General features: G+C 52.7%; 1 protein-coding gene across 10 annotated transcripts; it reads right to left on the bottom strand.

The window, feature by feature from the left end:
- CGNL1 (cingulin like 1) lies at positions 1-27,514 on the bottom strand. Of its 10 annotated transcripts, none has more exons than XM_039339980.1 (20): positions 26,283-26,532; positions 25,425-25,658; positions 15,411-16,973; positions 14,758-14,888; positions 14,464-14,557; positions 13,997-14,098; positions 13,469-13,617; positions 12,547-12,682; positions 12,198-12,410; positions 8,906-9,112; positions 8,191-8,283; positions 7,036-7,188; positions 6,390-6,560; positions 5,074-5,235; positions 4,261-4,350; positions 3,444-3,527; positions 2,762-2,886; positions 2,066-2,174; positions 1,802-1,965; positions 1-1,342 (listed from the first exon to the last, which is right to left on the bottom strand). In XM_039339980.1, the coding sequence occupies exons 2-20, from the start codon at positions 25,449-25,451 to the stop codon at positions 1,189-1,191; spliced, it is 3,927 nt and encodes a 1,308-aa protein (XP_039195914.1). In that variant the 5' UTR covers positions 25,452-25,658; positions 26,283-26,532; the 3' UTR covers positions 1-1,188. The 10 variants fall into 10 exon arrangements, with proteins under 10 accessions (XP_039195914.1, XP_039195917.1, XP_039195915.1 ...); XM_039339983.1 differs by having other exon boundaries at positions 25,425-25,654; XM_039339981.1 differs by lacking the exon at positions 26,283-26,532 and adding an exon at positions 25,742-26,273.
- Positions 27,515-27,683: the final 169 nt, after the last annotated feature.

Here is a 27,683-nt window from a genome sequence, read left to right as displayed (position 1 = left end):
TTTTGAATTGAACACTTTAATGAAGTTATAGAAGAGAACAATTTCAGAGCTACTGATACTATTATTTCTTCATTAAAGATTGTCCCAACAGAGCAAAGATTTGGTGAAAGGATAAAAATGCGATTGCAGTAGAAACTTTTGGAAATACTGGTACGTTCTTCCAAATGCCGTTTACAGGTAATACAATTAAAACTAGAAGACAAGAAAACAGAAGTGCCTTTTCCGATATGCTTCTCAGAGAGTCCTTTATAACCTACCAGAGGAGCAGGTCTCGCCATCCTTGAATAGCAAAGCAGCTGTTTCAGCTCTGAACCCAAACGGCAGCCTTGGCTCTAGCAGGCAAGTTCAGCCCTGCTTCTCTGCACCTGAGGCTGCTCCTTGCCGCCAAGGCTCAGGGTCCTTGGGGTGCTGGGCCTCGGGACAAGGGAGCTGCTCTTGAGCAAGAGAAGAGAAACCCAACAGAGTGATTGTTGCACGTCCTGCCAAGGCCGAGGGAATTCACATCAGAGTAAAGGTCTTTTTTCTAAAGTGTGCAAGATCAGGATATGTCAACTGTCTCCCGATGGATCCAATCCCTGGAAGTCGGAGTGAGGGAGCAGAGACAGGGAACAGGGAACAGGTTTCCTGAGCAGAAACAGCTCTGGGTGTTGTAGAATGTCCTGCTTTTTTCAACTTCCGAAGGTCATGCTGCTCTCCTTCAGCCAGCCCATAAACATGTTTGCTGAACAAATGACATTTACTGCAATAGGGTTTTAAAGCTAATGGATGATATGACACTTAATATAGATTTCTGCGCTATTGATGGAAACATGAAATTATACAAAAATGTTGCAAGAGTTCCAAAAACTCTTGATTAAAAAATATGTACATCCTTATCTCCTGCTTTGTATATTCCTTCCTCTGCTCTAGTAACAAGGTGACACCCTTCCTCCCTCCCCTCGTTAGAAACAGCTTCCAAAAGAAGACCTTGGCTTAGGAGCAGTCTGGTGTCAGTGAGGTGCTCAGAGCTGGAAGTCCTGAAGTCCTGAATCTGTGAACTGAAAGGCCAGCTCCTTTTTGTTCACAAATGTTTATTTCTGAAATAAATCTGAACATGGCCTGTCTCAGAAAAAGGAGTCAAGGTCACCTGATGCTATGATTCCTGCAGCCGGCGGTGTCTTGATTCCGTACAGCCTTGACTCTCGGCCATTAAGGCTGGCTGGCGTCCCTCTTGGCTTTGCTGTTGCTGTGCTTGAAAGACGTCAACCCCAGGGGGGCATCAAAAAGGCTCTCCACATCGGTGCTGAAGCCATCGTCCTCACAGTCAAAGTCACTCAGCAGCTTACTGGAAGTCTTCTGGCGTCTGTGGAAGGAAACGTTTACCCACTGAGAAACAGCCTGCAACCTCCTGGGCTGCTGCTGTGCCACATGTAGATTTTGATCTAATTGGCAAAGCCGATAAAACAGCCATGGTGGATGCAGCCAAAATATGCCGAGTCTTTCAAGGACCTGCAGAGTACACCAGGTTTGGGGCAGGTGTATTTTCTCCTATGAAACAAGATGAATCTGGCAACACAGCCCCCATTTCTGGATATTTAAGAGCAACCCGGAAACCCTTTGGGAAGAGCAAACCGATCCATGTCTGGGGAGAATCCAGGCTGAGCAGCAGGAAGGGTGGCTGACGGGCTCGGGGGGGGGGAGAGGCTGGCTGTCAATGCAACATGGGTCTGTTTAGATGAAGACAGCAAAGGAGGGAGGTGGGGCCCAAGGGAAACTGGCAGCTCTCGAGGCTGCCCAAGGCCGGCTGGGCCCCCTTCCCCACCTGAGGTCCTGCCGGATGGTGGCCAGCTGTCCTTGCAGCTGGTTGTTAAGGTCCACTTGGTCTTCCAGATCCCTCTGAAGCTTCTTCTTGCTGTTCTCCAGCCTGTCTATTTCTTCCTCGGCTTCCTCCACCTGCCGCTTCATGGCCTTCAAGCGCAAGCTGAGCTGTAAAGCGAGGAGAGGACCTCCTGGAATCGGATGGAGGCTCCTCGGTGGCCTCCAAGGGGCGATGTGGGGGCAGCCCCTGGGGTGCTTCCCTGCTTACCTGGTCCTTCTGGTCTGTCAGGGAGAGGTGCTCGTCATCCACTTGCATCAGGAGCTCCTTCACTGTCCTCTCCAGTCGGCGATTGGTCAACTGGAGGTGACCTCGGTCCCTAGGAAGGCCAGGGAGAAGGGGAGGGGGACAAGAAGCCATGCACCAGATGAAGACACCCCCCCCCCAGCTCTCCAGATGCTTCCCTGCTCTCATCCTCCCCCCAACTGTCACCCGCTCTCTTCTGCCTGCTAGACTGATTGCAGCCAAGTGGGTTGGGCCAGATTGGAAGGGGGGGTGCTGTGGAGGGAGGGGAACATATTGCCGGTACTGTCTTGGCACAGCAGTCTCCTCCTCTGGGCTTCGGGGAAAGATATTGTGATAGAAGGAGGGGCAGATCAAGGCACTCCAAATGGCCCTTTCCCCTTCAGATCTGCCTCACTGGAGAGCACTGCTGATTATTTTTTCAATTTAACAATTTTATTTGGCCCATTCCAAGAACTCTGTGTGGCTAACTAAGCTATTTCCTGGATGGGAGGCCACAAGGAAACTCCAGGATCAGTCTTCTGTCTGTGGTCAGCAACACCAAAAATCCCAGAAGCCCCCCAGAGTCAAGTGGACCCACAGGCAACTTATGACCCACGGAACAAAGCAATGGGGCTGGAGAAGAGCCCCGGGGGGGGGACTTTGGGAGGGGCCTCCTCGTACCTTTCCTCACTCTCCAGCTGCTCCTCCAGCTCCAGGAGGCGGGTTTCCATCTGGGCCAGGAGGCCTTCCTTGTTGGGCTTGCGAGAACCTTCCAGATGGAGGATCCGGCCTCTCAGCTCTTTGTTCTGGAGGAGGAATCACCCCAATCCATCAGCAGAGGCATCTGGCAGCCGAGGAGCCAGAAAACTGGCCATCCCCAAACAGGAGATTCAAGGAGGACCCCTGCCCCCTGCCCCAAGTTATAACTAGCGCATGGGACATGGACGGAGGGCAGAAGAGTTGCCTTTCCAGTCCAGCACAGAGCAGAAGCTGCTACTCCAGAAGGGAGGAGAGGCAGCACCCCGGCTGACTCCACTGGGCAGCAGATGCCCAAGCAGCCTCTGGACTTCGCAGGGATCGCTAAGTGATGCCTCCATGGCCGGCTGGTGCGCCAAGAGATTTGTCCTCTGGAAAGCCAACGGGGCTCTGAAGGCTTGAAAGCGGAAGGGGAGTCTGCGGGCACTTAGGTGCAGGCAGGGGAAATGTGCTGGACGCTGGGTAGCCAGAGGGGCTGGGGTGCATGGCAAGAGGTGGCCCCTTTGGCCTCTCAGGAGAAAGCTGGCAGTGGACGCGGAGGGTGCTGGGCGAGGCTGGGGGAGAGCTGCAGTCCCAGAGCAGAGCAAAGATCATGTTGATGCCTGACCTGCCTTTCCAAGGTGGTCTTGTTGCCCTCCAGCTCTTGCTTGGCTGTCCTTTCCTGAAGGAGATCACTCCTCATTTGCTCAATCTTCAGTCAAACAAAGAGAAAGAAAAAGAGAAGAGAGAAAAACAAACACAGTAAGTGAACAAGTCAGTCAGAGCAGGGAAGAATCATACCTGCCAGTAGTCCAGGCTAAGAGCCCAGGCAGTAAAAATGCACTTGGAAAGGCAAGAGAGGCAATCTAAATTAGGCTGCAACAGTGGCAACACCTGCAGTTATGTGACATATGTGCTCTGTTCCCTTCAGCAGCCCATCCAGGCCGCTGAGAAAAGCTGGGCCTTGTTCCTGGCCAGCTGGCAGCTTAATCAGCAGGGATAAAGGCCAATAACAGAGCTGCTATTCCGCTGATATGAATGTTTAGTAGACCTGAAATAGTCTTCAGGAATCCCTGCATCCAAGCCCGGACCGAGGACAAGGCAGGCTTTGTCCTGTGTGCAGGAAACGGGGAGTTCCTTGAAGAGGAACTGTATTTTGCCTAATTTAAGCAATTTAAGCTGGTTAGTCAGCTGAGGTTTATGGTGTTTCCAAAGGAAGCCTCTTGCCAGAGCTTGCCAGGAGGAGACGCCCCCTGCTGGTCTCAGACAGGCTGCAGTGGAAAGAGGTCACCTTAAGTGACAAAGGTCACTGCAGGGGCCGGACTATCTCCAGGAACCCAGCTGGGCTGGCTGCTGGGGAGGGGGGCTGGCAAAGCCCCATTATGGGGAGGGCCAGCCTGCTTCCCAGAGCTGGCAGCTGCCACCTGAGCTGGGCAAAGGCCTACCTGCTCTCGGTCCCTGCTAATCCTCCCAGACAGGATGCCGGAATTGCTTCGTTCTTCTTCGAGCTCCAACTCCAGCTGGGATATTTTGTCCTGAGGGGAAAAACATTGGCCCACTCAACACCTGCGGCACCCACAACACAAGAAGGCCTTGAAACGTGACCTGGCCAAACGGAAGAAGGGGGAGAAGAGGAGCAGCTGCTCAGCCCACCCCCACCCTGGGCTTTCCAGGGAGCCCTTCCAGTCTGGCACACCTGAAAGCAGCTCCAAGCACCTGGGAAGATGCCCTGCCCATCTGAAGGGCTGTGAGCCCAAGCACTCTCCTCTGGAGGGCTTCTCTAGAGGCCCCTGACCTAAAGGGCCGTGGGAAACCACACCTTCCACAGGTGAGCACATTGTGAACACTTGAGCTCCTTTTTACACCAGCAGCAAATGGAGAGGGGCAGGCTTGCTTGGCTCAGAGCCCCACAAGCTTCATCCATAAGCACACTGGGGACAGTTTAGTATGTTTCCATTGAAAGACCTGGCAAGAGAAGGACCTGCCAAGGACCTGTCTGCCTTGCAACCACCAGCCACACCAGCTGGGTGTCCTATTCAGTCCTGCCCCCTCTGAAGCTGGATCCAGGGGCAGCCCAGAACAAACGGGGGGGGGGGGGCTCACAGATGAAGGGATGCTGCATGAGACAGGGAGGAGGCTGTCTCAGATGCCCTTCAGGATTTTGCAGGTGGGACACTGAGTGGACACTCATCTTTGCACAGCAAAACAATCATGTTTCTCCATCTCAGTCTGCCTCCTCAAATACGGTTCATTTCTACCTGCAGTATCTTGGCCTGTCTTGCCCGGTCTTCTTTCAAGTGGCTTTTAGTTTCCAGTTCATATTCCAAGTTCTTCACAGTGTCTTCCAGAAGTTGAGTCTTTGTGAGGGCTTCTTTTTGGGCTTTTTTGTGACGTTGTAATTCATCTTCCATAAAACGTACCTAAAAGTCAAAGAAATGTCTCCCATAAACCTCTCACCCATATGTTCTGTAGATAGATAGATCTAGAGGCAAAGGAAATAATTCTGCATTTTGCAAACCCAAATCCTAGAGATTTCTTCCATCTCAGCTAGACTCAAGTCTGTGAAGGTCCATGAGATGTGGTGCTGATTCCCAGCTTGGCTGGTTTAAAAAATGAGTTGGACCGATCCAGAGCAGTCCTGGGGATCAAGGGCTCTTAGCCGGAATGGCAACATGGCTGCCTCCACAAGGCAACAGCTGGGAGACTGGGGGTCTTCCGTAGGCAGTTGGTGGCCATCCTGAGGACAGACCACTGGGCCATGTGGCCCAGGGGTCTCATCCAGCTGGTCGGCCCATTCCAGAGTGCAAGTTCATTTGTGAGCACTGAACTTTCAGAGAGCATGTGCAGTCTTTTTCCAGCCACAAGGGGACAGCAGTGCAACACAAGGCCACCAGAAGGGATGCCAGAGTCAGGACAAAGGACCCCGAGCTTCCTTGGCCCCTCACCCAGCTGATGGCTCAAGGGAAGACAAAGCTTCGGAAGAAATGGCAACTTTATTTGCTTTGTATAATCTGCTTCCTGATGTTTCCATCTTCAACTGACATTTCTTAAGAGCCCCTTCTGTTTATTTTAACAGCCAGCCTATAACTCCTACTTGCTTGTTCCAGGCTTTTTCCAGCTTGCTTTGCTTGTCCCCAGTACTGGGAGTGTTACAACTCAGGCAGACACAAAGGCCTCCTCTTGGCCTGACTCTGGACTATTCACAAGCACCAGCTGGGCTGACCTTCAGCAAGGACAGCTGGACCCTAGGCTAACAGGTCCTGGCATGGTTTTTGCTGGTATCCTGAGTCTTGTAAAGGCCAAGGGTGTCCCCTAAAGCAGGACAAGTGGAGTGAGGAATGCTTGCTGATGTTAACAACACAACTGGGATTCAGCCTCACTTTGGGTATCGTTAGCTATTTATCAAGAGAACCCATCTATTTTATCTACAACTAGTTTCTGCTGGGCTGTTTTGTTTCAGTTATTTCTACTTTAGGTGGAGTTTAATTGATGCTTTTGGTTACATGATACAATTGATGTTTGATTGCAGGCAGGCAGGAAGGTTTACAAATAAGAGGAGGTCAGTGGTCAGTACCTGCTCTTGCATTTTGAGGATTGCCTGGTAGGCCTTTTCTAGCTCCAGGGTTTTGTCCTTCAGCTGCTGCTGTGAATCTACCAGCTGCTGCTGGTTCTTCTCCTTGTACTCATCAAGCTGCTTCTGGAGCTGCTGGGTTGATTCCTGGGACACTTTAATGATTTCCACCATCTATTCAAGAGAAAAGATTTCCAAGGAGGGGCAAAGGCAGGTGCCCCAAACCCTACTGGAAGACACTCTTTCTCCTAGGTTAGGCTAAACTGGCAAGCAAGACTTGCTGATGTCTTAATTAGAAATAACAACAGTATTTGGATCGTGGTTGTGCTCTTTCCCCTCTACAGACCTCGATGGGGAAGGATGTGAATCCAATGGGAAGCTTTTTTACTGTTAAAATGCCGTAACCTGAAGAGCATGTCGCCATTTGTTTTCTGTAAATATCTGTAAGGGATTTCCAGGCATTTCTGCAGTGACTCTGGCTGACCATTATTTGAATATCAGAAGATGCTGCCCTCCTTGAGAGCTGTTTGCAAAGTGTGTTTGTGTGCTGAGTAAGCCTCCTCTGAAACTTTGGTGGCTGACAGTTGAAATGTAGAGATTTTAATGTCACCCAGAAGGCCCAAAGTCTCTGGAAAGATGGGCAGCTTACCTCCTTCTGCAGCGTTTCCACCGTTCTATCCAGCTGCTGCCGCTCATTCTCCAGTTCACGTTTTGTCTTCTGTAGCTGATCTTTTTGGGAAGCTTCATCTTCCAGACAACCCATTAGCTGCTGCTGCTCCTGGCTCAGCCGACTGAGATGCTTCTGCGGAGGGAGGGAGGGAGGGAGGGAGGGAGGGAGGGAGATGTGGCTGTGTAGGCTGAGGCCCCAGAGAAATTGAGGGGCCAGGGGCAGAGCACCATCACTGGCTCGCTGCAACGGCAGGTTCAAGGCTGGGTCCTCAGGCTTCCCCCACATAACCAGGGCACAACTCTGTCCTGGCTGCCTCTTTTCTGCTCTGTTCCCACCGGTGCCTTCAGCTCACCCCCAGGACAGGCTACTGCAGAGGCAGGGCAGCCTAGTGGTTAAGGCATCAGGCTAGAGACCGTGAATTCAAGTCCCACCTTAGGTACGAAATCCGACTGGGTGATTATGAGCCAGTCCCTCCCCCTCAGGCCAACCCACCCCACAGGGTTGCTGTTGTGGGGAAAATAGGAGGAGGAAGTTGTGTTGGATATGTTCTCTGCCTCAAGTTATTTGTAGAAATAATAGAGGTGGGAAATAAATACATGAGTAAACGGGGCCCTTTGTGCAGATGTTCCACATGTATCATTAACTGAATTGCCTCAATGCAGAAGAGTTAAAAAAAATCAATAATCTTTAAAATGAAAAATGAGATCCAAATTCTGCAGCAGCCACCTAAAATTTGCTAGCAGGAGGAAGGCAAAGGCACCAGGAAGGGTGGCCAGAAAGTGGAATACACTTATGTTGCCTACTGTGGCTCCAACCACACAAGAAGCAGGTGGCAGAGGCACAAGGAAGTGGGGAAAGCACAGGCAAGCCTCTTGGCCTCTGCTGCACCCTACAATTTGACAGCAATTAAGAGAAAGAGGCTAATGCTCTTGATTAGTCCTCAAGACAAACAGACTCAGGAACAGGCCCCTTTGAGAGAACATTAGCATACAGACCCAGCAACAACAACAATTTAGAAAACTGCCAGGCATTAAAAGCTACCGAGATGGTATTGCACACAGCTGCTCCGTACAGCACTACCGAAGCCTTTCTGGGAGGCCATTTTTCACCTCCCCTTTAAACCCTCCTTCTCACCTGGGCATCCTCCAGCTGGGCTTCCAAAGACACCTTGGCTGAGGCCAGCTGGTGGGCTTCCTCCTTGGCGTGGACCAAAGACTGCATCTCTCTCTGCCAGAGTGAAAGATTGACTGAATCAAAAGATTCATTTGTCTGCAGATATTAAGCAAATCTAGACAGTTCACAGTAACAATAAAACCAATATATTAAACAATAACAAAACAATAAAAACAGTGTCACAATAAAACAAAAACTCGGCTCTGCTTGAATAAACCAGAGCAGCTGCTGCCTACAGCCCACCCCACGCCACCTCAGGAACCTGGATTTGAAGGCTTCAAATTCTCTGGCCCTTTGAGCCCCAGTCACAGGCCAGGATTTACAACCAAGTGGACAGAAGGTTAAGACCTGTCAGGCTGAAGCCACCCAGATGAGCCCCTCTCCAGGCCCTCCTCCAAGGCCCACAGAGAATGCCAGAAGACACCCAAGGGTGCCCTGGACGGTCCCTTTCAGGAATGGACACTGGTGGAATTGGGACACTGGGCAGCTATCTGAGGTCTCTCGGACAGCTAGAAGTTTGGGAGGAGATAGCAGCTTCATCTTCTTCCCTGCTCCTACGGTTTTCGAGTGAACCTCAATAGTAGTTGGGCTACTAGTGATGCAATAAAGAAAATGACACCCAAGCCAAGGAGTTTGCCCTCCTTCTCCTCTGCTTGCTTCACACCCTGAGACTCACCATGCATCTCCTCAGCCTTTCCTCGGCTTCCTCCTTGCTTCCACTCAAATCCTCCAGCTCCAGCTCCAGCCCTTGCTGCTTCTTCTCCAGCTGCCCCAGGGTTTTCCTCAGCTGCCTGTTTTGCTCAGCTATCCCAGCCACGCGGTCTTCTTGGCTCCTTTGCTCCTTCTCAGCTTCAGCCTTTGCACCGGACAGGGTGCCAATTTTCTAGGAAGACAACCCGTTACTCGAATCAGAAAGATGCAGTGCTGAAACCGGCTGACCCTCACCTGAGATGTAGGGTGGTTGGGGGGGGGGTGTCTCCATTTGACTTCCTCCTTGCCCTGAAATGCCAGCAGGGTTGGGGAGGGAGCAGTCAAAGGAGACTGGCTGGTTCTTAGGGCCTCATGTGGCAGGCAGCCTATGACTGTCTCAGACTGCAAAGAAAGAGGCCTCTTGAAGAGGATGGCTACTTAAATGCTCGTTTAAGGTCTGGAATAGAAGGAGGAGAGTCAGAGAGGAGGCCAGTGACTGTAAGACCAGAGGAACTGCCTCCTCTCTCAGCTGCCTGCTTCCAATTGTCCACCAGCTTTAGGAGAAGGTCTTGCCATAAGGTTTGGGAAGGGTCTTTAGCCGCTAGATGGCTGGTCTTCTTGACCAGCCACAGCAAGAGCCACTGGACAGTGGCTTAAGTCAGGCAAAATTAGAAGCAGCGCTTCCACTGTTCTTGTTACCTCTGGAATGACTTCCTTGAGCCATCTTCAGCAAAGAGGAAGAAATCAGCCAGGTGGGGCATTCACTAACAGGTAGTTAGAATAAATAGCAAGGATGCTTCTCCCGGAGGAGGTGCAGACATGGGGTTGCAGGTCAAGATATTGTCCAGCTTTCTAGGTTGCTAAGCCTTATAGCCAAAATGGACCAGAGGATAAATGCAATGGGCATCTTGTGTGGGAAGTGAGCTGAGGTTGAAGATTTAAATCTGGTCTGCAGGCACAGGAACAGTGCAATAAAGCTAAACAGGAGCAACCCTTTTTCTGGCTAGCCATAAAGTGCTCACTGAAAATGAGAGAATGTAGACCTAGTTTTCATTAACAAGTGATACGGCACTTTTCACGTGTTATTAAGGACTGCAGCTCTCAATGCTACAGTAGAGCAGGACACGGTTTCCCAAACCCCAGGAAGCAGCACTGGCCAGATTAGCCAAGGGCACCAAAGCGCCTGGTCCAGGATGTTCTGAGCACATTAAAAGGCAGAGCAGAACCCAGATGATTTCTGTGTTTATTTGCATTCATCTCGCTCACGGCAATGCAATTCACAGTGACTATTCCAAGGGTTAAACTGTGATTAGTCTTGTCAACACACAGCCTGCATCAGAGCCACCGAACTGGCTGGGCGAGATTCCTAGAAACCAAGGCCAGAATCACCTGTTCACAGAGCCAGATATGCTCAGAGAATATCAAGAACCCAGAAAATGCAAACAAGGTGCTTCAAGAGCCAGTCCGACTGGCCTTGAATGTCAGTTGTGCCTCAGAATAATTCCGTGCAAGGTTGTGTAATGAGGAGGAATGGCCCCCTCAGCCTTAGACTGGGCTCATTTTGGGGGGAGGGGGTGGCACCTTGTGCTCCTTCATGACGTCGGCCACTGCTTCTGCTGCTCTGGAGTTGGAAAAATCTAGAGAAAAAATTTCCAAGCATTTTGCTGTCTTAGAGGTATCTCCTGCATTGCTTAATCCTGATGTTTTTTAACCTGCTTCTATGTTTATACTTTGATGCCTGTTTTTGAATTGTTATTTTCTTTGGCATTCTAGATTAGGGCATGGCTCCTGTGCTTTTCACTGGAAAAACTAGTTGTGAACATTTAAATAAAGAATGGAAGAAAGAGCACCACACAGGAGAGACAGAGGGCAGCTGCATTGGGGCCCTGCTCAGAAGTCAGGCTGTTCCTGCTCTCCTTCAGTGTCCAGGTGGAAAAGAGGCACCTAGGAGACCAGGCAAGGCTAGTGGTCAATCCCCCAGGGAAAGACCTCCTCCTCTTGTCCTGGCTGTCAGGTGGCCAGATTGGCCAGGAGCAGAGCTGAGCTGCTTCAGCCCCTTCTTCCTCACAAGGCAAACCCACCTCCGGCCCCACATGGTTAATGAGTTACAGCTAATCATCACTTGCAGCCGCCATCACCTTTAAGCCATCTTTTAATTTTCTCCCTGAAAAGTACCATTCAGGCATGCCCAGCTGCTCCCTCCTAATGAAATTCTTTAAGAGAGTTCAATTTCTGTCCCCTCTTCCTACTCAAGGGAGAACCACAAAGAGACCTAGTGCTAGGAGAAGGTAATTGAACTTTGAGCGCTGGCCAGAAGAGCCGAGTTGTCCAAGCCTCTGACACCCAACCAAGTGACTGGTGGCCCTGGAAAACAACAGCACCCCAAAACAGAGTTGCAAAAAGGAGGAGGGCAAACCAACTTTGCACAATCAACGTAGCCAATCGGACACACATTAGTTGCCATTCCCAATAAGGGCCAGGCAAATTCTCTGACCCATAGTCTCCCGGCATCTGACCTTGACCCGGAGAGGCCTCTCATGCCCAGCCTCCGGCAACACAGGAAAGCCATCCTGGGCAGCCCAGAACCAGAGCAAAATGCAACAGACCTTGGGGGGGGGTACAGGTCAAGTCCATCAGGGCCTGACTCCCTTCCCTGCCTGGTCCCCAAGACTGCAGAGGTCACTGTTTTTGCTTTTACTGTGGGGGCAGAACAAGGAGAAAGGAAGAAGGGCATCCTAAGAAGGATTCCCAAATGGGCATCCTGCTGACCAAACCTGCTGGACAGTGTGAACCCAGACAGTGGCAGGACCACCACTACATTTTTGGCTGGCTGAAATAAAGTGCGGCATACATACAACAGAGTGAATCCAAAAGAGCAGCTTAGACCGTTCAGAGTGAGGATTTAAAAGCATAACTTACCCAATTAAAGACAATTAACAGATTGTCTCAAGGACTGTTTAGAAAATGGGGAAAAATCTGTCTTCCAAACAAGCAAAAAATGGATAGGAGAGTAAAAAAGTGAGTGATTAAAATCCCTGCTTTTATTTCCAGTGCCCAACCCTCCCGCGGAGCCTTCTGAAATTGTGGCAATAATAACTTGAGCACAAAACAGTTGGTTCGTGCAGGAGAAGGAAAGCCGCCATCTTGGGCTGTCCCTGGCATTTCTCCTGCCGGGCGAGGGAGAAGGTTCAGGCAGAGGACGTGGCCTGGGGGGAGGGCTGGGGGGGCAGTAGGACTGAACTGGGGAAGCCGTGGGCTCTGCTGGGCACCTCACTGACCTCTGTAGCTTTGGCCAGACTGTCTCCCAAGCTCTGGAGCTCCCGGATGTGCTGCTCCTTGAGGTGGCCCATCTCTCGATCTTGGTTAGCCATCTCTACCTTCAAGACACTCTTCAAGGCCATCAGCTCCCGCTCGCGTCTCTTCAGGGCCTCTTCTTGCTGGTCTCTGAGCTCCTGCAGCTCCTGCAGCTCCTGCTTCACTTGCATCAATTCCTGAACACGGCAATGGAGGAGGAGAAAGGGGGCCCCTGTTCAGAAGGTTGTGGCCAGGCTCCAAATTCCTGCCCTTCTGCCTGCCATGTTTTTCTGCTCCAGCACAGGGTCCTTTCAGGCAGGAAAAGGATCTCACCTCTACGAGTAAATCCTTTGCGCTGTCCTCCATGCGCTTCGCAGTGTCCAGTTCATCATGCATCTCGGAAAGCTGATCCTGCAAGTCTCGGATCTCTCTCTGATGCTGCTCCCGTTCCATTTTCACTTGGAAAAGCCTCAAAGGGAGGAAGAAAAGAAGCATTTTTGATATGCCTTCTTTGGTCTGCCAGCTGGAATCCATGTCAGTCATAACAAGCCCTCAAAAGCTTCAGGAAGGCACACTTTGGTGGAAAGAGTTTGCAGCAGCCAAAGGGGCAAAAGGAAATTTACAAATGAAGCAAATGGGTAGAAAGAAAGAATAAATAGTACAGGATAAAAGACAAGAGAGAAGAAAGAAAAAATTCAAATATAATAAATAAAGAAAAATATATATAAATAAATAACTTTCATCATAAGTAGAAACAAATTTAGTGACTCTCAGACCCTCTAAGATTACAAACATTTATCTCTTCATCCCATATCTGGTCCTGTCTCCAGGGACAAATCCATAAATCATTATCTTTTCACTTCTGGTGTCAGCAGAAGTCTCATAAAGGGCTGCCAGAAATAGCAACATATCTTATGTTAACCTTGATCAAATAAACCAACTTTATATTCCTTCCTTTTACTTGTATAATCTTTAATTCAGGGGTCTCCACCCCCCGTCTGCGACATGCCAGAAACCGGTCCGCACAAACAAATGAAGCCCCCTCCGTGGGATGCAATCAGCCCATGAAGCCACGTCTCCTTCCAGGTCATGGAAAAACCTCTCTCCACAAAACTGGTCCCTGGTGCCCAAAAGGTTGAGGGCCGCTGCTTTAGCTCATTCAAATATTGTTGTAGAAAGAACAATATTCTTTTTTCTTTCTATTTAGTTTGTATTAGACTTTACTATTATAATCAACACTCATAGCAAAACTCACTCCTCCAGGTTTTCTCTAAGGTCTTTCTCACTTTCCTTCAGCTGCCTCCTGAAAGTGTCTTTCTCCTCCATATTTTCTTTAAGCTGTTGCCGAAGCTTCTGAAGCTCTGCTTCCATTGTCTGCCTTTCAGCTTTGAAGTTCTGCTGATTCTAAAACAGCAAATTTTGGGAAAAATAAAAAGAATCTATTAAGTCTCCTTGCACCTTTCTAAAGACTCCAGTATTTCTGGGAAATGGCAAATGGGCCATGTATCTGGTGCAAGGCATCTCCCTTTGTTCCTTCTGAAGGCTCCAGGGGGAAGCAAAGACTAGGGGGTGTTTGGGGCAAGGACCACAGCCTATCTTCAGCATGGAATGGACCTGGATCCAATGACTGCCCCAACTCAGCCTGCTCTAACAGCCAGCAGGTCTCCTAAGGCTGGAAGCCGAACTGTTCTCCAATACCTGTGTGGCTGAGCCATTCTTAAAAACCCACATTCTCTGTTCTTGTGTGCAGGATTAGTGACCGACAGGAAGTGGGGGGGGCTACCTTGAATTCCAAGTCCAGCTTCCTCTGTAGCTCAGAAACCTCCTTTATCAACCGCTTTTTCTCTCCCACTAACACGTTGACTTCCACTGAAGCATCAGATGTCTGCAGTTAAACAAGATTCATTTGTTCTAAACATCTCAACTCCCCACGAGGCAATGAAAGCTGCCTCATAAGGCCTTCGGGAGGGACCTTGGGGGACTTTTCAAAAGAAAGCAGCAAAAGGCAGAAGAGCAGCAAAAGTGAGTTGTGTGTGAGAAGCCACAAGACACATTTGTTGCTTGAGGGGAGGGGGAAGAGCCAACTGGCAGCACTGCTTGCAAAAAAACCGATCCTGTCCACATGATGACAAAGACGCTTCACCAGCAGCCTCTCTACTGAGCTCTGGGAAAGGGCTGCCCTCCTGCCCCTTCCCCTCCCAGAACAGGCAGTCCTGGGAGACAGGAGGCTCTTTCCTTGGGGTCAGTCACCTGGGGACTCCCAGCTGCTCTGGACTTCAGGGTCTGGATTTTCTCAAATACCAAGTTGACTTTCCTCTTGGTTGCATCCTCGTTTTCGCTGGTACTAAAACGTGAAAAGAGACCCAAAGTTTGCTCAAATGGTCAGAAAGCCAAAAACCCTGGATCCTCCAGCTGCCTGCAGGGTCTACCTGCTTGCAGAAAGGCATTGGCTGCAGGGAGTCCTTGTACGAATTAATCAGCGTGGACCTTCACCTTGGGGAAACCAAGTGATGCAGGGCCCAAGCAAGACTAAGTGCTAAATACCATGCCATAAGCAGGGCCTCATGCAAGCCCACTGACCCTTCCTGGAGATAGTGGTAGAGAATCTGCTTGGCTGTCTCTTCATTGCTTTGCTGTGCGAGTTCCTGCTGGCCCTTGAGCAGGTCAGGTGTCACCTGAAACACAAAACTCAGGATGAAACGGATGCCTTAGCAGGAAAGATTCTCGTTTCCAATTGGGCTGACACAGGTTGTGCTACCCTTCAGCTGCGAGCAGCTCTGAAGAGTTGCAGAGAGGCCTGGATACCAACCCTTGGATGTGGGAGGCAACGTGGCACCCTTTGAGGCAAAAGCCCGAATGAGACCACCTCCCATTTCTAGTTATTTCTGAGAAAACAGGCCAGGCGGTGGAGAGAATGCTGTGTGTGAAGACAGGGAATAAAAACGATCTATTTTTTTTAATTGCAAAGTGGCTTTGTGATGCAAACTACCCAGAGCTGTTCATTCCAATACCCGCTAGCTGCCAATCCCTCTGCCTTGAAACCAGAAGTCATTCCACTCAACTCTGCCCATTTGTCCACCCAGCAGCCCCCCTTCCCCAGGGATCGCTGCCCCTTCTGTCCCTCTGGTCAACACTGCACCATGGGAGCTGAATGGCCTCTGAACACACTGAAGCAGCCATCCATCACCCCAAGTTACCTGAGCATTTTTCGAACCAGAAGCAAAAGTTTCCATCGACTGATTCTGACTCACAGTGCTGTTTGGTAACAAGAGAGTGGAGGCCGGAGTTTTATGGTCTCTTTTTTTACACTGCCTTGGAAGAGTGGAAGACTTAGAAGGCAAACTCTCTGGGTCCATTTGATCACGTCTAAGATGCTGCAAGGAACTAAAGTGGCTGCTGGGAGAATCTCTCATTCCTGGGGTTGTTTGGAGCTTGCCTGCCGCCCAAGGGGCCATCTGATCCCCAAGAGAGGCTGCCTTCTTCTCTGGAGACAGCGGCTTCTGCAAACAAACTTGGGAGGATTGGACCAAATGCTCGGACGACCTTCCCAAGGTATTGGTGAAGTCACCGATGCAATCAGAATGCGGTGCATGAAACAGGGCGCTGTCTACACTCTTGGATCGCCTATGATTCTCTGGAAGAGTTCGAGTCCTGAACCCTAATCTTCCCCTTCTTTGGGGACAAACTTTCCTGTCAAACTTTTCAATCAGCTCTTCAACTGTAGGAATGGAGCCAGTATCAATATCACGGCCAGTTCCAGGCAAAAATGGGATATAACGCCGGTTTTCATGCCGGTTTACATGGTCGGCATAGATGGCGTATTCTTGGTCATCTAGAAAAAATCTGGTTGTGGAGACAGCAGAAGTTGGAGTAGTGGATGAAGATGTAGATTTCTGGGAGCCATTCAGGGCTGCTCCTGCTGAGTCCGGCTGGCGGAAAGGCAGGAGGTCTGGTCTGCACCTCCTAGGACCTGAGCAGGCAGAGGAACTCGCAGTAGGTGAAGATCCAGCCCCAGGAGAGAGTGGTTCCTGCCTTCCACCAGGACGGTCGGCAACCTGGGGGCTTTCCAGCTGCTGCTGGTTCTGGTTGGGCTTGGCCAAGTCTACTTTCACTTTTGATTTAGCCAGTTCTGCAAACTGGGGGGCTGAGTCATCCAGTGCTACCTTCAAAGATGAGTTCCACGGCCTGGAACCCAATTTCCCTTCATCCTCAAGAGACTGGGATTTGCCAAGCAGGCGAGGCTGAAGGTCCTTCGGATTCAAGATGCTGTTTGCAGGATTATAGGGTTGAAGCAGCTCTGGATATTTCTGGAAGTTCAGCAAATTGGAGGCCTGGGAAATCTCACCTTTTAAAGGTGAGGCTGTTTTCTTCCCCTCCTCCCTGCTGGCCTGCTTCAGGCTTTTAATCCAGCAGGGTGGTGCATTATCCCAAAGCCCGCCGATGGGCCTTCCTTCCTGGCTGTTCTTGACTCGTCCAATGGCAGGAAAAGTAGAATCTGGTGCTGGCTGATCAGCTGCAACCTGCTGGCCATTTTCAGACCCCAAGAGATTTGCTGACAAACATCCCTCAGTGTTGTTGAGCACGAGGTAGGGATGGCCATCGATCCCTTGGACCCGGATGGTGACTCCATAAGACCCGGCCTTGGCATTCGGAAGGTTCTTTGGGCTCTCCTGTGTTGCCAGCTTGGGGGGGGTCACCCGGTCCTGCTGCCGCTGCCAGAAACCATTGGGAGAGGACTTCATAATTCCCACAGACCACAGCTGTGAAAAAAGCAGAGAGGAAGAAGTGAGGCGATGACCTTGCCCAGGGAAAAGCCTTTCTGAACTTCCTAGCTGTCCGAAGGTGTCCAGACAAGTGGCTGGGCGATACAGGTGGAGCTCAAGGACAGCCCCCTCTTTCTATGGGCCCTGGCAGCAGTGCCCTCCCTTCCTCCTGCCTTCAGCATAGCGGGGGGGGGGGCTCCCTGCTTCCCAACTCCCGCTTTGATCCTCCAGCTACAGGAAGCAGCAGCGGGAGGAGAGGCAAGCAGCCGCCCCACTCTGGAATGCTCTCCTACAGGCTGCCTGGCTGGTAGGGCAGCCGCCGCCTAAGTGCTGTTTGTGTCAGCCGGGTGCCAGGCAAAGCCCAGGAGGTGCTGCGCTTCCTATCTCTTCAACTCCGGGCCTGTTTTTCATGGTGTTTTGCATCAGTTGCTCCACTGCCTTTCATTAATATTTCAGTTCATCTGTTGGCAACAAATACTTTGCTTTTGATTGACTCCTGTCTGAAGAGACTACCATCCCATCCTTGCAACACTCTGAAAGCCCCCATTTTGATGTATATTGTTGGTTCCTAAGTGCAGACCAGTGTTAATCTGACCCTCCCTTCTTGCTGCTACCTCAGCTTCCGGCTCAGAGCCAGGAAACTTCCCTTTGGCACCTGATGCTTGATTTCCCAAATGCAGCTGATGTCCTAATGCTGAAATTTTACATCCCTAAACATGCCTTTTCTGGAGAACTTATTAGTAGTGCCAGGCTGGGCTTGGGGGAGAGTTTACTAATTGTGCACAGGCCTCCCGGCCTTGCAGAAAATGGACAATAAATCCAGGCTCCATTCCCCCGTATGACTTAACCAGCCCAAAGAGCTAGACCACCTGCTCTCTGCCCAAGCCCTGCTCCTTCACCAGCTGCTGCCTCCTTCCTAGACTCAGGTTAGGAATTCTGCTTTTCTGCCAGGCTTGCCACACTTCAATTCCCAATGAGCAGTTCCCCCACCAGTTTCCCAGCCCCAAAAGCTGGTCCACGTCCTGGATTCCAAGCTAGCAAGCCCCACAGACCCTTGACTAGGTGCTTCCAAGGCTAGCAATGGACAAGGCTGCCCCTTTGACCCTGCTCAGTTTGGGGCACAGCTCAGCCCCACTCCCCATATCAGGGCTTGCCACTGGGAATCTTCTCCTGCTTGTACGGAGGCTGGGCTCTAGACCACCTTGGACCCCGAGCTTCAGCTTGATAAGGGGGATGGAGACCCAGGTGGGCCATTGGCAGGAAATGATGTCCACTAGCTTTTCTCAGCTCTGCGCTTCCTCATGGACCTTCAAGCCACTTTCAGATGAATCCCATTTGTTTATTCCACATATTCACAACTCACTTCAGCAGTCCAGCTTCTAGGAATTATCAGAAAAGACAGCCAGGAAACAAGGCCTACATCTAATCACACCTGGACAGATCCCATATCCTCTGGAATCCATGGAATCCACAGATTATTAGAACAGATTTTGGAGCTGGGTTATAAGAAACGGTATGTAGCTGAGTCTAGCAAAGAGACTGGTGGACTCACCACACAACGTGGCCCTATAACAGAGGTGTCAAACTCAATTTCATTGAGGGCCACATCAGCATTGTGGTTTCCCTCGGGGGGGGGGTGTGGCCAGGGTGGGTGCAGCCTGCTGGGTGGGCGTGGATGGAGTGGGTGTGGCCTACTGGATGGACGTGGCCAGCTCTACATCATTAGCTTCAAGGGTGCCTGTGAGGGCCTGGGCAGGAGTGGGACAGATCTGAGGGTCTCTGGCAGAAGGGGGTAGGACCAGGGCAAGTGCCAAGGCATGGTCCACTGGAGGAGCCTCACTGTTCTTCTCAGACCATGCGGGGGAGGGACTGGATGGTGGTTTGGGCTGCCCAGAGCCCTGAGCAGCAGAGGTTAAAAACCCAGCCTGGCCCTCGAGCATCCGCGGCACCATGCTCAGCCCCACTTCCCAAAGGGGGCACCCAGCTACACTTACCTCTTCAAGGCTGCTGCTGCTATGCTTGGTCTCCTTAGTCAGGTTGCTCATAATGGGTAGGAGGGCAAAGTCAGAGGGAGGCCCATTCCCTCTCCATGGGAGGAGACTCAGCTTTGTATCCAAAGCTTCCTTAGCAATAGGATGGGAGACTCCCAGGATCGGCCAGGAGGAGGGGGCAAGGGGATGGTGAAAGGGCAGCAGGGCAGGACTAAGGCAGGATTTCCCTCAGACCCTCCCTCTCCTTTTTTCCTTCCTTCCTAAGGACAGAGTGGTGGGAAAATATTTGAGATGAGGGAGGGAGAAAAACAGGCTGGGGAGGTGTCACCCTTCGTGAGGAAGGAAGAAATGCACCATCACCTGGAAGTGGCCAGCACATGGCTCTCACCTATTTCACATATCTGGCTCGGTGGGCTTTGAAGGAGGGGATGCCATGAGCAGTGTGAGAGTCAACATTACCTGCCCAACCTGCCCAGCCCCCAACCTGCCCGGTCTCAGCAGGCAGCGAGGCGCTCTCCTCACAGCACCAAGAGGCTGAGGCAGGCAGCGTGAATCCAAAAAGAAGTGCGACGCTGCCCAGCCTCCAGCCTACTCGGTTTTGGCAGACAGCTGGGCGCTTTCTTCACAGCACCAAGAGGCTGAACCAAGTGGCGCAAATCCAAAAAGCATGATGCTGCTCAGCCCCCAGCCTGCCGTTTCAGCAGGCAGCGGGGCACTCTCCTCACAGAGCCAAGAGGTTGAGCCGGGCGGTGTGAAGCTCGCCAGCTTTGCACCTTGCTGCCTGCTGAAACTGGGCAGGCTGGGGGCTAGGCAGCATTGCACTTCTCATCAGTTTTGCGCCACCGGGCTCAGCTCTTGGCGCTGTGAGGAGAGCGCCCTGCTGCCTGCCAAAACCGGGCAGGCTGGGGGCTGGGCGGCCTCTTGCTTCTTTTTGGATTCGCGCTACCCGGCTCACCTCTCAACGCTGTGAGGAGAGCGCCCTGCTGCCTGCCAAAACCGGGCAGGCTGGGGGCTGGGCGGCCTCTTGCTTCTTTTTGGATTCGCGCTACCCGGCTCACCTCTCAACGCTGTGAGGAGAGCGCCCCGCTGCCTGCCGAAACCGGGCAGGCTGGGGGCTGGGTGGCATCGCACTTCTTTTTTAGATTCGCACCGCCCAGCTCAGCCTCTCGGCGCTGTGAGGACAGTGCCCCGCTGCCTGCCAAAACCCCTCCCCTGGAGCCCATCAAGCCAGATATGTGAAGTAGGCGATGGTGCATTTCTTCATTCCTCACAAAGGATGACACCTCCCCAGCATGCACCCAGGAGGCAGGGCCGACACGACGGGCTGGTTCCTCGGTGTTTCCAGATGGCCTTGTGAGCTAAGACTGAATGCGTTTCAGCATAGATGGCCACCACAAAATTGTACATTGGCTCCTGGCTGGCCAGGGCCAAGGCAGTGGGGACTGTTCCCTCACTGTTTCCAGGATGGCTTTGCAGGCTACATGAAACCACTTTGCGGGCTGTTTCTGGTGCGCGGGCCTTGTGTTTGACATGTCTGGCCTATAATTTTGGAATAACCAGCTAAATGCTATTTGAAAAGATTCTACTGATATCAGATGATTTGCCACCTCTTAACATGTTATCATTTTTCATTGATTTTGGAGGCTTAACGGTGTTTTGATTCTATGCTGTAATTGGTGCAGAGACATGCCCTTAAAAGATAACAGTTCTATCAGCATATAAACCCAAATCCTTAACCTCATGCCCATGCTAGGGCACCTGGCTCATTCCAGGTGCAGCCTGTGGTTCCACACCACCCCTTAAGCTCTTTGCACAAGCCCAGTTTTCTCTTCCTTCCTGCACATTAGTAATATGGATGCCCATCTTGCTTCCACCGGTGGGAAGCTTGTCCGGGATGGGTTATGAATCTCATAGGCCAGTTTCACTGAGTTCAGTGGCCAGCTGGAAGTTACTTATGATCACATTTTTACTGACCTGAAGCTCCCCCAATTAGGTACCCCCAGCCAGGCCACTTTGTGGCATCCCTAAAAAGAGGAAAGATGCAGATTCCAGACACACACACACCCCTTTTCTCCCGGCACAGCTCCTGCCCTCCTAAAGAAAGCTGGGACTCCAATTCTGAAGCGTTTCCAAGCTCAGTGATACTTGATCCAAGCATGTTGCTTTTAACCTTTTCCTCTACAGGCTCAAGGCTGCTTCAGATGCCTGTTTGGAGCCAAAATTAAGAGCAGACTCCTTCCCTGGCCGCTCTGGTCGGTTCCACTGCTCTCTCCATGGAGCTGCTTCGCCTGCCCGAGAGCGGCTGCCTGGGGAAACAGAGCCAGGCCCGCAGAGGCGGTGTCCAGCTGCTGCCTCCCTCGGACGGCCTTCCCAGGAGCAGCAGCTAGTTCGGCCCTCTCGGCTAAGGAGTCACTCCCGGACCTTTTGGCACCCAGGAGCAAAGAAAAGGGCACCTGAGCTCCGGAGCCCCCGCCCGCCACATGGGGCAGCCTTCTGAGCTGGAGCCTTTGTGCCGGGCACGCCAATCCGAGGCCAGAGGTAACCTCGCTCGGGGCAGTAAATCCTCGGTCGCCCTCGGCGCTGTCATCGGGCTGCCTCGCTCGCTCTCCCACATAGCCGCCCAATGGCCGCCTGCCCGGCTGAACAGCCTCCCTCTGCGTGCAGCCAGCGGCCCGACTGCCCACTCCGATTGTCTCCAAGCTCGGGCAATCATCCTCTTTATCCTCCCTTGTGGGAAGGGGCACTCCGGACAGGTGGGCCTTGGCAGGCGCCCACCCACAGGACGGGACAGGAGAGGGGGGTTCTCCAGGTCCAACCGCCCAGGGAGGGGAGCAGATTGGAAGGGAAGTCAAACCAGGGCATTCTTCCTCATTCCCGCCCTCTAGAAACAGCCCCCCTCCCATCAGCAGAGATAAAGCTGAGAGGGCAGATGACACCCTTCAGATGGTAAAGGGAGGGTGGGTTTTGTGAAAGGGGCCCCTTCCTTGCCTGAAATGGAGCCCCCAATGCCAGGGGCAAAGGGGCGCCTTGTGGAAGGGAGGGGGAGGAGCTGCTAGCGGGTGCCAAGGCTGGGCTGAATGGCTGGTGAGTCTCCCAGGCTGGATCTCAGGGGAGCTTTTCTATCACAGCCATGGTGTTGGCAGGTGTGTGTGTGTCTGTTTCTGGGACCAGACACTCGGTAGCCAGAGCCAAGGCCTGCTGGGCACAAACCTGCATGGTCTGGTGTGGCCCTCACAAACCCCCTCCAGGAACTGGCTCCATCCTCTCCCAAAGAAGGGTTGGACACAGGCTGATCTTGTGCTCCTCATGCAAAAGCAGCAGGCCAGGAGGAGGCTGCCCAGGCAGGACTGGTCTCCTCCCAACTCCTTCTGGAGCAGACTGTTCCAGCCCATCCTTAAAGGAGTCCAAACCAGATAAGGCAGAGAAGCCGGAGGTGCATTCTGTTCTCCTGCAATCCTCTCAAGATGTCCTACACAAACCAATCCTCATCTAGAGTGGCAGAGAGGGTCCCTGAAATTCACCACGAAGGGGGACCTGGACTCATTTGTGGAGCGGCAGGAGCCCACAAAATACCATCGGTTTGCAGAGCTTCCTGGGCTTTGGGCCCAGAATGGAAGCTCCGTTTCGTTCTCAAGGACCAACAAGCTTCATTCACGTCTAACAGCTGCATTGTCTCTTCGTTTCCCCTTTAGGTCTGCTGCAGTTTTGCTGAAGAACCTCCAAAACAAAACAGTTCACAATCCAAGTCGAACTCCCCCCCCCCCCCAAACCAAGGAAAGCAAGCCAGCAATCTTTGCGAGAAGCCATGACCAGGCTCAGGCTGAGCTACAACTGGGAGCCGCACAGAAATCTCGACAGGCAGCTTCAGTTTTGAAAGACAATCGCTGGTTTGTGTCCCAGCCTGCGATTGGAGCCAAGCCAAGCCTTTCTCCACAGGGGGTTCCCTTCAGCACAGACACCATTTTGCAGGGCCTGAAATGGCTCCCATGCAGAGCAGCTCTCCTCTGACAGGGGAAATGCAACTTGGCCTTCGTGGGACTTCGACTACCCTTCTCCCTTGCAGCACTCCTGCACACACCTCTAGTCTATCCCCAATTGTTACTCTTTCCTCTACCATTCTTTCTCGCCTCTCCTCTGGCTGCCTTTGCCCAGCTCTTGGCATTACACAATGCCTTCCTTTCCTCCTTTCTCAATTATCTTTCCATTCTTTTGGGAGAATGAGGCAGAGCCTTGTTCTCTCCTCTGTCCCTTGCTCTGGCAGTGCCCAGCTAGCCCGCCCAGTTTCCCCATTTTATGCAATCACAATCCAGTCACTTTTCCTGCCAGTCTTCAAATGAAGTTGACCCACAACACGTCCTCTTCTTTTCCTTCTCTTTCTACACTTTCCCCAATTCCTCTTGGATTCCGTCTCCTATTCAGTCATATCCTTCCATTGCTCTAGGCCACATCCAAATGCCCTCCCGTTTCCTTCCTTTCGCTTAGTCAAAGACCCAGGTTTCAAATCTACAAAGAACCAGCCACATGAGTTGTTTTATGGCTTTTTAGAGGTCAGTCATTCTGCTTGTCAAGGGGTATAGACTCTTAGAAAGTATCTGTTTCCCCACATTTATTCCAGTTTTTGCTCTCATCCTGTTTTGTACTTTCAGAGATCTCTACTTGTTGTCCTTTCTGAATTTTATTCATACAAGTGTATATCCACTGTAACCTTGGCTTCTGGTTAGTCCAGCTACAGCTGGTGGATCCAGCAGCAGGATTTTCAGGCTAAACAGATTTTGCCTGTAAACAGAGATTAGCCTGCTAGGAAATGAGTGGTGGACACTGGCTGCAGCCCTCACTTCACAAAGTCCACTGTGGCTGTTCCATAAATGATTACCTTTTTGGAATCTAACCTCATTTTCTGAGACTGAGCAAATACTTTTCTCCAACAGAGGCTTTATCAGGGTCAAAATATCTAATTGTCTTTTCAGACCTGGTGACGACTCCACTGGTTTCCTCGACCGACACTGATTCTCATCTCTCAGTGCCATTTTGCAGGCGTCCCTTTGCGAGCATTTTAAAAGGAGGACCCTGCCCATTTCCCTCTGTCCACCTGGTGGGAATGTGAGGGGCATGCCGGATTTATATGAACAGGAGTGCCTGAAGGACTTCGGAAGTTCAGCGCTTTCTTTGCAATTCTCCTCGCTTGTCGCAAGCAAATGATTCTGTTGTGTATTCCTTTTCCTTTCATTCAAACATCTCCTCCTTTAAAATCTCTTCTTTTCAACCTTTCTGCCAGCAGCTGCAGGTTCTCTCCTTGCCACATGAGCCTCCTTTTCTGACTGCCAGGCCTTACCAGCTGCTTCTGCTTTCTGGCCAGTTTGCACATTCCTTGCTTCTAGGGATCCAGGTGTGGCCCCATACACACTCTTGACATGCTGGGTCCTTTGGACCTGAGGTCCCTCCTCAAACTCTTCTCTGCACATTCACTACACACGGGTCATCTGGCAGTCGGAGGAGGGGGTCAAGTCTCCACTTTCATGGCGTCCCAGCATTTTCTTGAATTACGTTTAGTCATTTTCACAAACGTTGTGAGAAGGAAGTTCTGTGAGGGAAAGGTGAGAGCGAGGGAACCCCATGGCCTGCCTCCCCCGGCAGCAGCTCAGCCTCTTCCAGAAACTCTGGGGTGGGGTGGGGGGGCTGAAGATGTGCCAAAACCTGCACTGGGTTGGCACCGAAGGCGGAGAAGTTCTGGGGTCTATAATGATGACGTAGAACCAAATTTAAACCAGTTGATTCTCCCTTCCTAGCACGGCACAACAAACAACCTGAACAAGCTTTTTTTTTTTTTTAGAAATTTCCTGCAACATGTGAACTGAGCCAGCTTCGGCCTCCCTCATATTTTTGCCACACAAGATTTTGGGCCTCTAGTGCAGTAGTCCCCTCACAACCTACCTCCCCGTGGGCCGATGTACTACATCCACAGCCAGGTGCTGCTGAGCCACCTGGTGTCCAGCCCCCAGCCCCAGAGTCTCCTTCCCCACCACCAGAGGAGGAGGAGCTGGGTCGCAAAGGAGAGAAATGGGTGGCACACCAAGGTGCAAGTCCAGGGCACAGCGAACTCTGTACTCCAAAACCCATGAATCACAGCCGAGTGGGCAGGCGCCCCCCCCCTTGCAGGCGTGGTGAGAGAAAGGGAGAAGCTGGATCAGATCAGAAAGGGAGGGGGCTTCCCATACCCAACCGGGCAGTGCAGCAGCAAACACCGTTTGCCCTCCCTGCTGAAGGCGAAGCTGCCTGGCCCCAACCTCCCTTTCCTGGCTTTTCTGTGGCGCCATTAGGCACAGGAGACCCCACCCTCTTTGGCGGGGGGGGGGCGGGGGGAGGCCAAGGCAGAGAGCAAAAGGGTCAGACAAGCCAGCGCTGCGTCCAACCTCCTACTACGGTAGGTGCCATGCACTAAAATAAGCGTAACGCTTACCATGCTCGTTAACACCCTAGAAGTCATTCCTCTGAATGAACAAGGCGGTTTTAAAAGGAAGGCGGAGGAAAGGCGACACCCACAATTGCTTCTGCTTCTGTCTGGGCAGCCACGGCCAGCCGACCAGGGCTCCGGCCGGCTGACAAAGCAGCGGCCGCGGGGGGAGCCAGCCTCCTTGCCACGGGGCGGTCCCACCGGAGGCACTTGGCGTCAAGCGCTCCTATCGCCTCCTGGCTGGATAAAAGCAAAAGCAATTCTTTTAAAACCAAGGCCGTATCACGAAGCCCCCTCCCACCCCTGGAGGGAGCAACACCAACCCGACGTGGGGAGACGAATCTCCCGGAGCTGCAGCGAAGCGCCGCCCGGCAGGATCGCCCAACGCGCAGCCCGGGAAAAGTCGGATGGCGAGAGCAGAGCGCGAAAAGCCCCGCCCGAGACGCCCCTCGGGGCTGACAACCGGGCCCTTCGGCGGAGCTCTCCGCAAGGCAGCGGGGCCTCCCCTGACCAGGGCAGCCGGGCGGGCTGGGCGTCGGGGCAGAGCCGGGGCAGGTGCGCGGGGGAGCTCCGGGGCATCTGCCGTCCGCCTGCCCAGCTTGGCTTCCCTAGTCCCTCCAGGCCGACCCCAACGGGACCACCGGGAGAGGCCGGCCGAGGCAGCGACAGCGCCCGGCCGTCCGCGGAGAGAGAGAGGCGACGCGCCGGCAGCGCCGCTTCCCCGCCCGGCGGATCCGGTGCCGTCCGAGCGAACCGGCCTCGGCCCGGCGGAACGCAGCAGCGGAGATTGCCCGCGGCGGTCCGTCCTCTCGGCCCCGCGCCCGCCTGACGGCCGCCCGACCTTCGCGCCCCGGCCCTGCGCACCTCCGTCCGGCCCGCGCCGCGTCCTCCGTCGAGCGAGCGCCTCTGCCCGCCGCCCGGACCGCCCACCTCTTCCAGGCCGCCGAGGGAGGGAGCTGAGACGGGCAGCCCGCCGGGCGGGGCGGGACGAGGACGGCCGCCCGCCCTCCGAACCGCTGCGGAGCCGCCTGCTTCTACCCGACGGAGAGGGGGCGTCGGACCCCGCACAGCCGGGAATCGGGACACTCCGGGCGGAGCCGCTCCACCGCGGCCCCAGCGCCTCTGCCAAACAGGGGGGGGGGACGGAGGCAGACCCCGGATCTGCTGCCGGCAAGGGGGGGGGGAGAAAGAGGGCCCGGCGGGCTCCGCGGCGCGGGAAAGCGTCTTGTGGGGGCAGCGATTCTGGGCGGAGGGGTCATCTCAATAGGTTTGCCGCCCCCCCCCCCCGCTAACTGGAGCCTTCTATTGTCCAACGCCGGATTGCAGCCCGTTGTTCCTGAAAGATTCTTCCCGTTCATTTGTATTCCCGGAAAGGAAAACCGGGAAGCCTCCTCCCCCCAGCCCCAATCGAGGGGCTCCTCCCGCTCGGCCTACCGTGGGCGCCTCGGGGCTCTGGAGCTTAGGCAAGGGCGCCACCTGCTGGAGGAATACCTGGGTGTCTCTTGAAATAGGACAGGTGTTTCGAGAGGGACTCTGGAATCTGCCTGCTCAAGCAAGCTGAGAAGCACACCGGAGGCACCTGACATACCTGGGACTGCTTTCGGGACCCCGTTGCCCTCCTTCCTAGGAGGCCCTACTCTGAGCCTGCTCCTGGGATGACAGGAAACCTGGCTGTGACTTTCAGGGTGACCTTGGGTGCCTATATCACCCTAGGCGAGGCTTTATTTATTTGATCAGCTCAGACCCACTCACTGCCACAACCAGAATGGCAGATTCTGAAGATCTGGCAAATAATGAAGCAGACCCGTTTGCCCCTTCCCAGCCTTCAAATCAGCCCTTCCCAGCCTAATTTAGTTGGGGCTCTTGGGGGAGGAGCAGAAGGAGGAGGCAGAACCTTGCCAAGCAAGGTTCTGGATTATCTCACTTTGCAAAACTAGTTTTGTCTTTTTAAAACTTACCTCGCTAGAGCATAAAGATCGCTGAGGGGGGAAAGTAAAGAAGGCAGTTTTAGCTGCATGGCCCCCATGGTGTTGAAGGGTTGGGCAGCACAATGAAGGCACCGCAGTAAGACAGAGAAGGATGCTTGGTTTCACCGATTGACAGCCTTCACACAACTTGGCTCAGGGACAACCTCCTTGTGTCATTGCTCACTGATTGACAGTAAAGACAGACATCATGGCAACTTAGCTCCCTTGTATTCTAAGCTATCGTTTGGATTCTGGTGTTGCTAGGATGAGAACCCTAGAATTCTATTTCAAGCTAGCT

The sequence above is a fragment of the Crotalus tigris genome, unplaced genomic scaffold (assembly GCF_016545835.1).
Source record: "Crotalus tigris isolate CLP2741 ecotype Arizona unplaced genomic scaffold, ASM1654583v1 scf7180000017741.1442986301:2390832, whole genome shotgun sequence".
Taxonomy (NCBI): domain Eukaryota; kingdom Metazoa; phylum Chordata; class Lepidosauria; order Squamata; family Viperidae; genus Crotalus; species Crotalus tigris.
The sequence above is the reverse complement of the archived record's forward strand: the minus strand, read 5'-3'. Positions and strand labels throughout refer to the sequence as shown.

Excerpts from the sequence above, each read along its gene's own strand:
- CGNL1 (XM_039339979.1), bottom strand. The coding sequence starts at position 19,021 with ATGAGCAACCTGACTAAGGAGACCAAGCATAGCAGCAGCAGCCTTGAA. Across the intron at positions 2,175-2,761 it reads CAGCTGGAGAGTGAGGAAAG|GGACCGAGGTCACCTCCAGT; the intron begins GTACGAGGAGGC and ends TGGCCTTCCTAG. Across the intron at positions 1,343-1,801 it reads ACCATCCGGCAGGACCTCAG|ACGCCAGAAGACTTCCAGTA; the intron begins GTGGGGAAGGGG and ends TTCCTTCCACAG.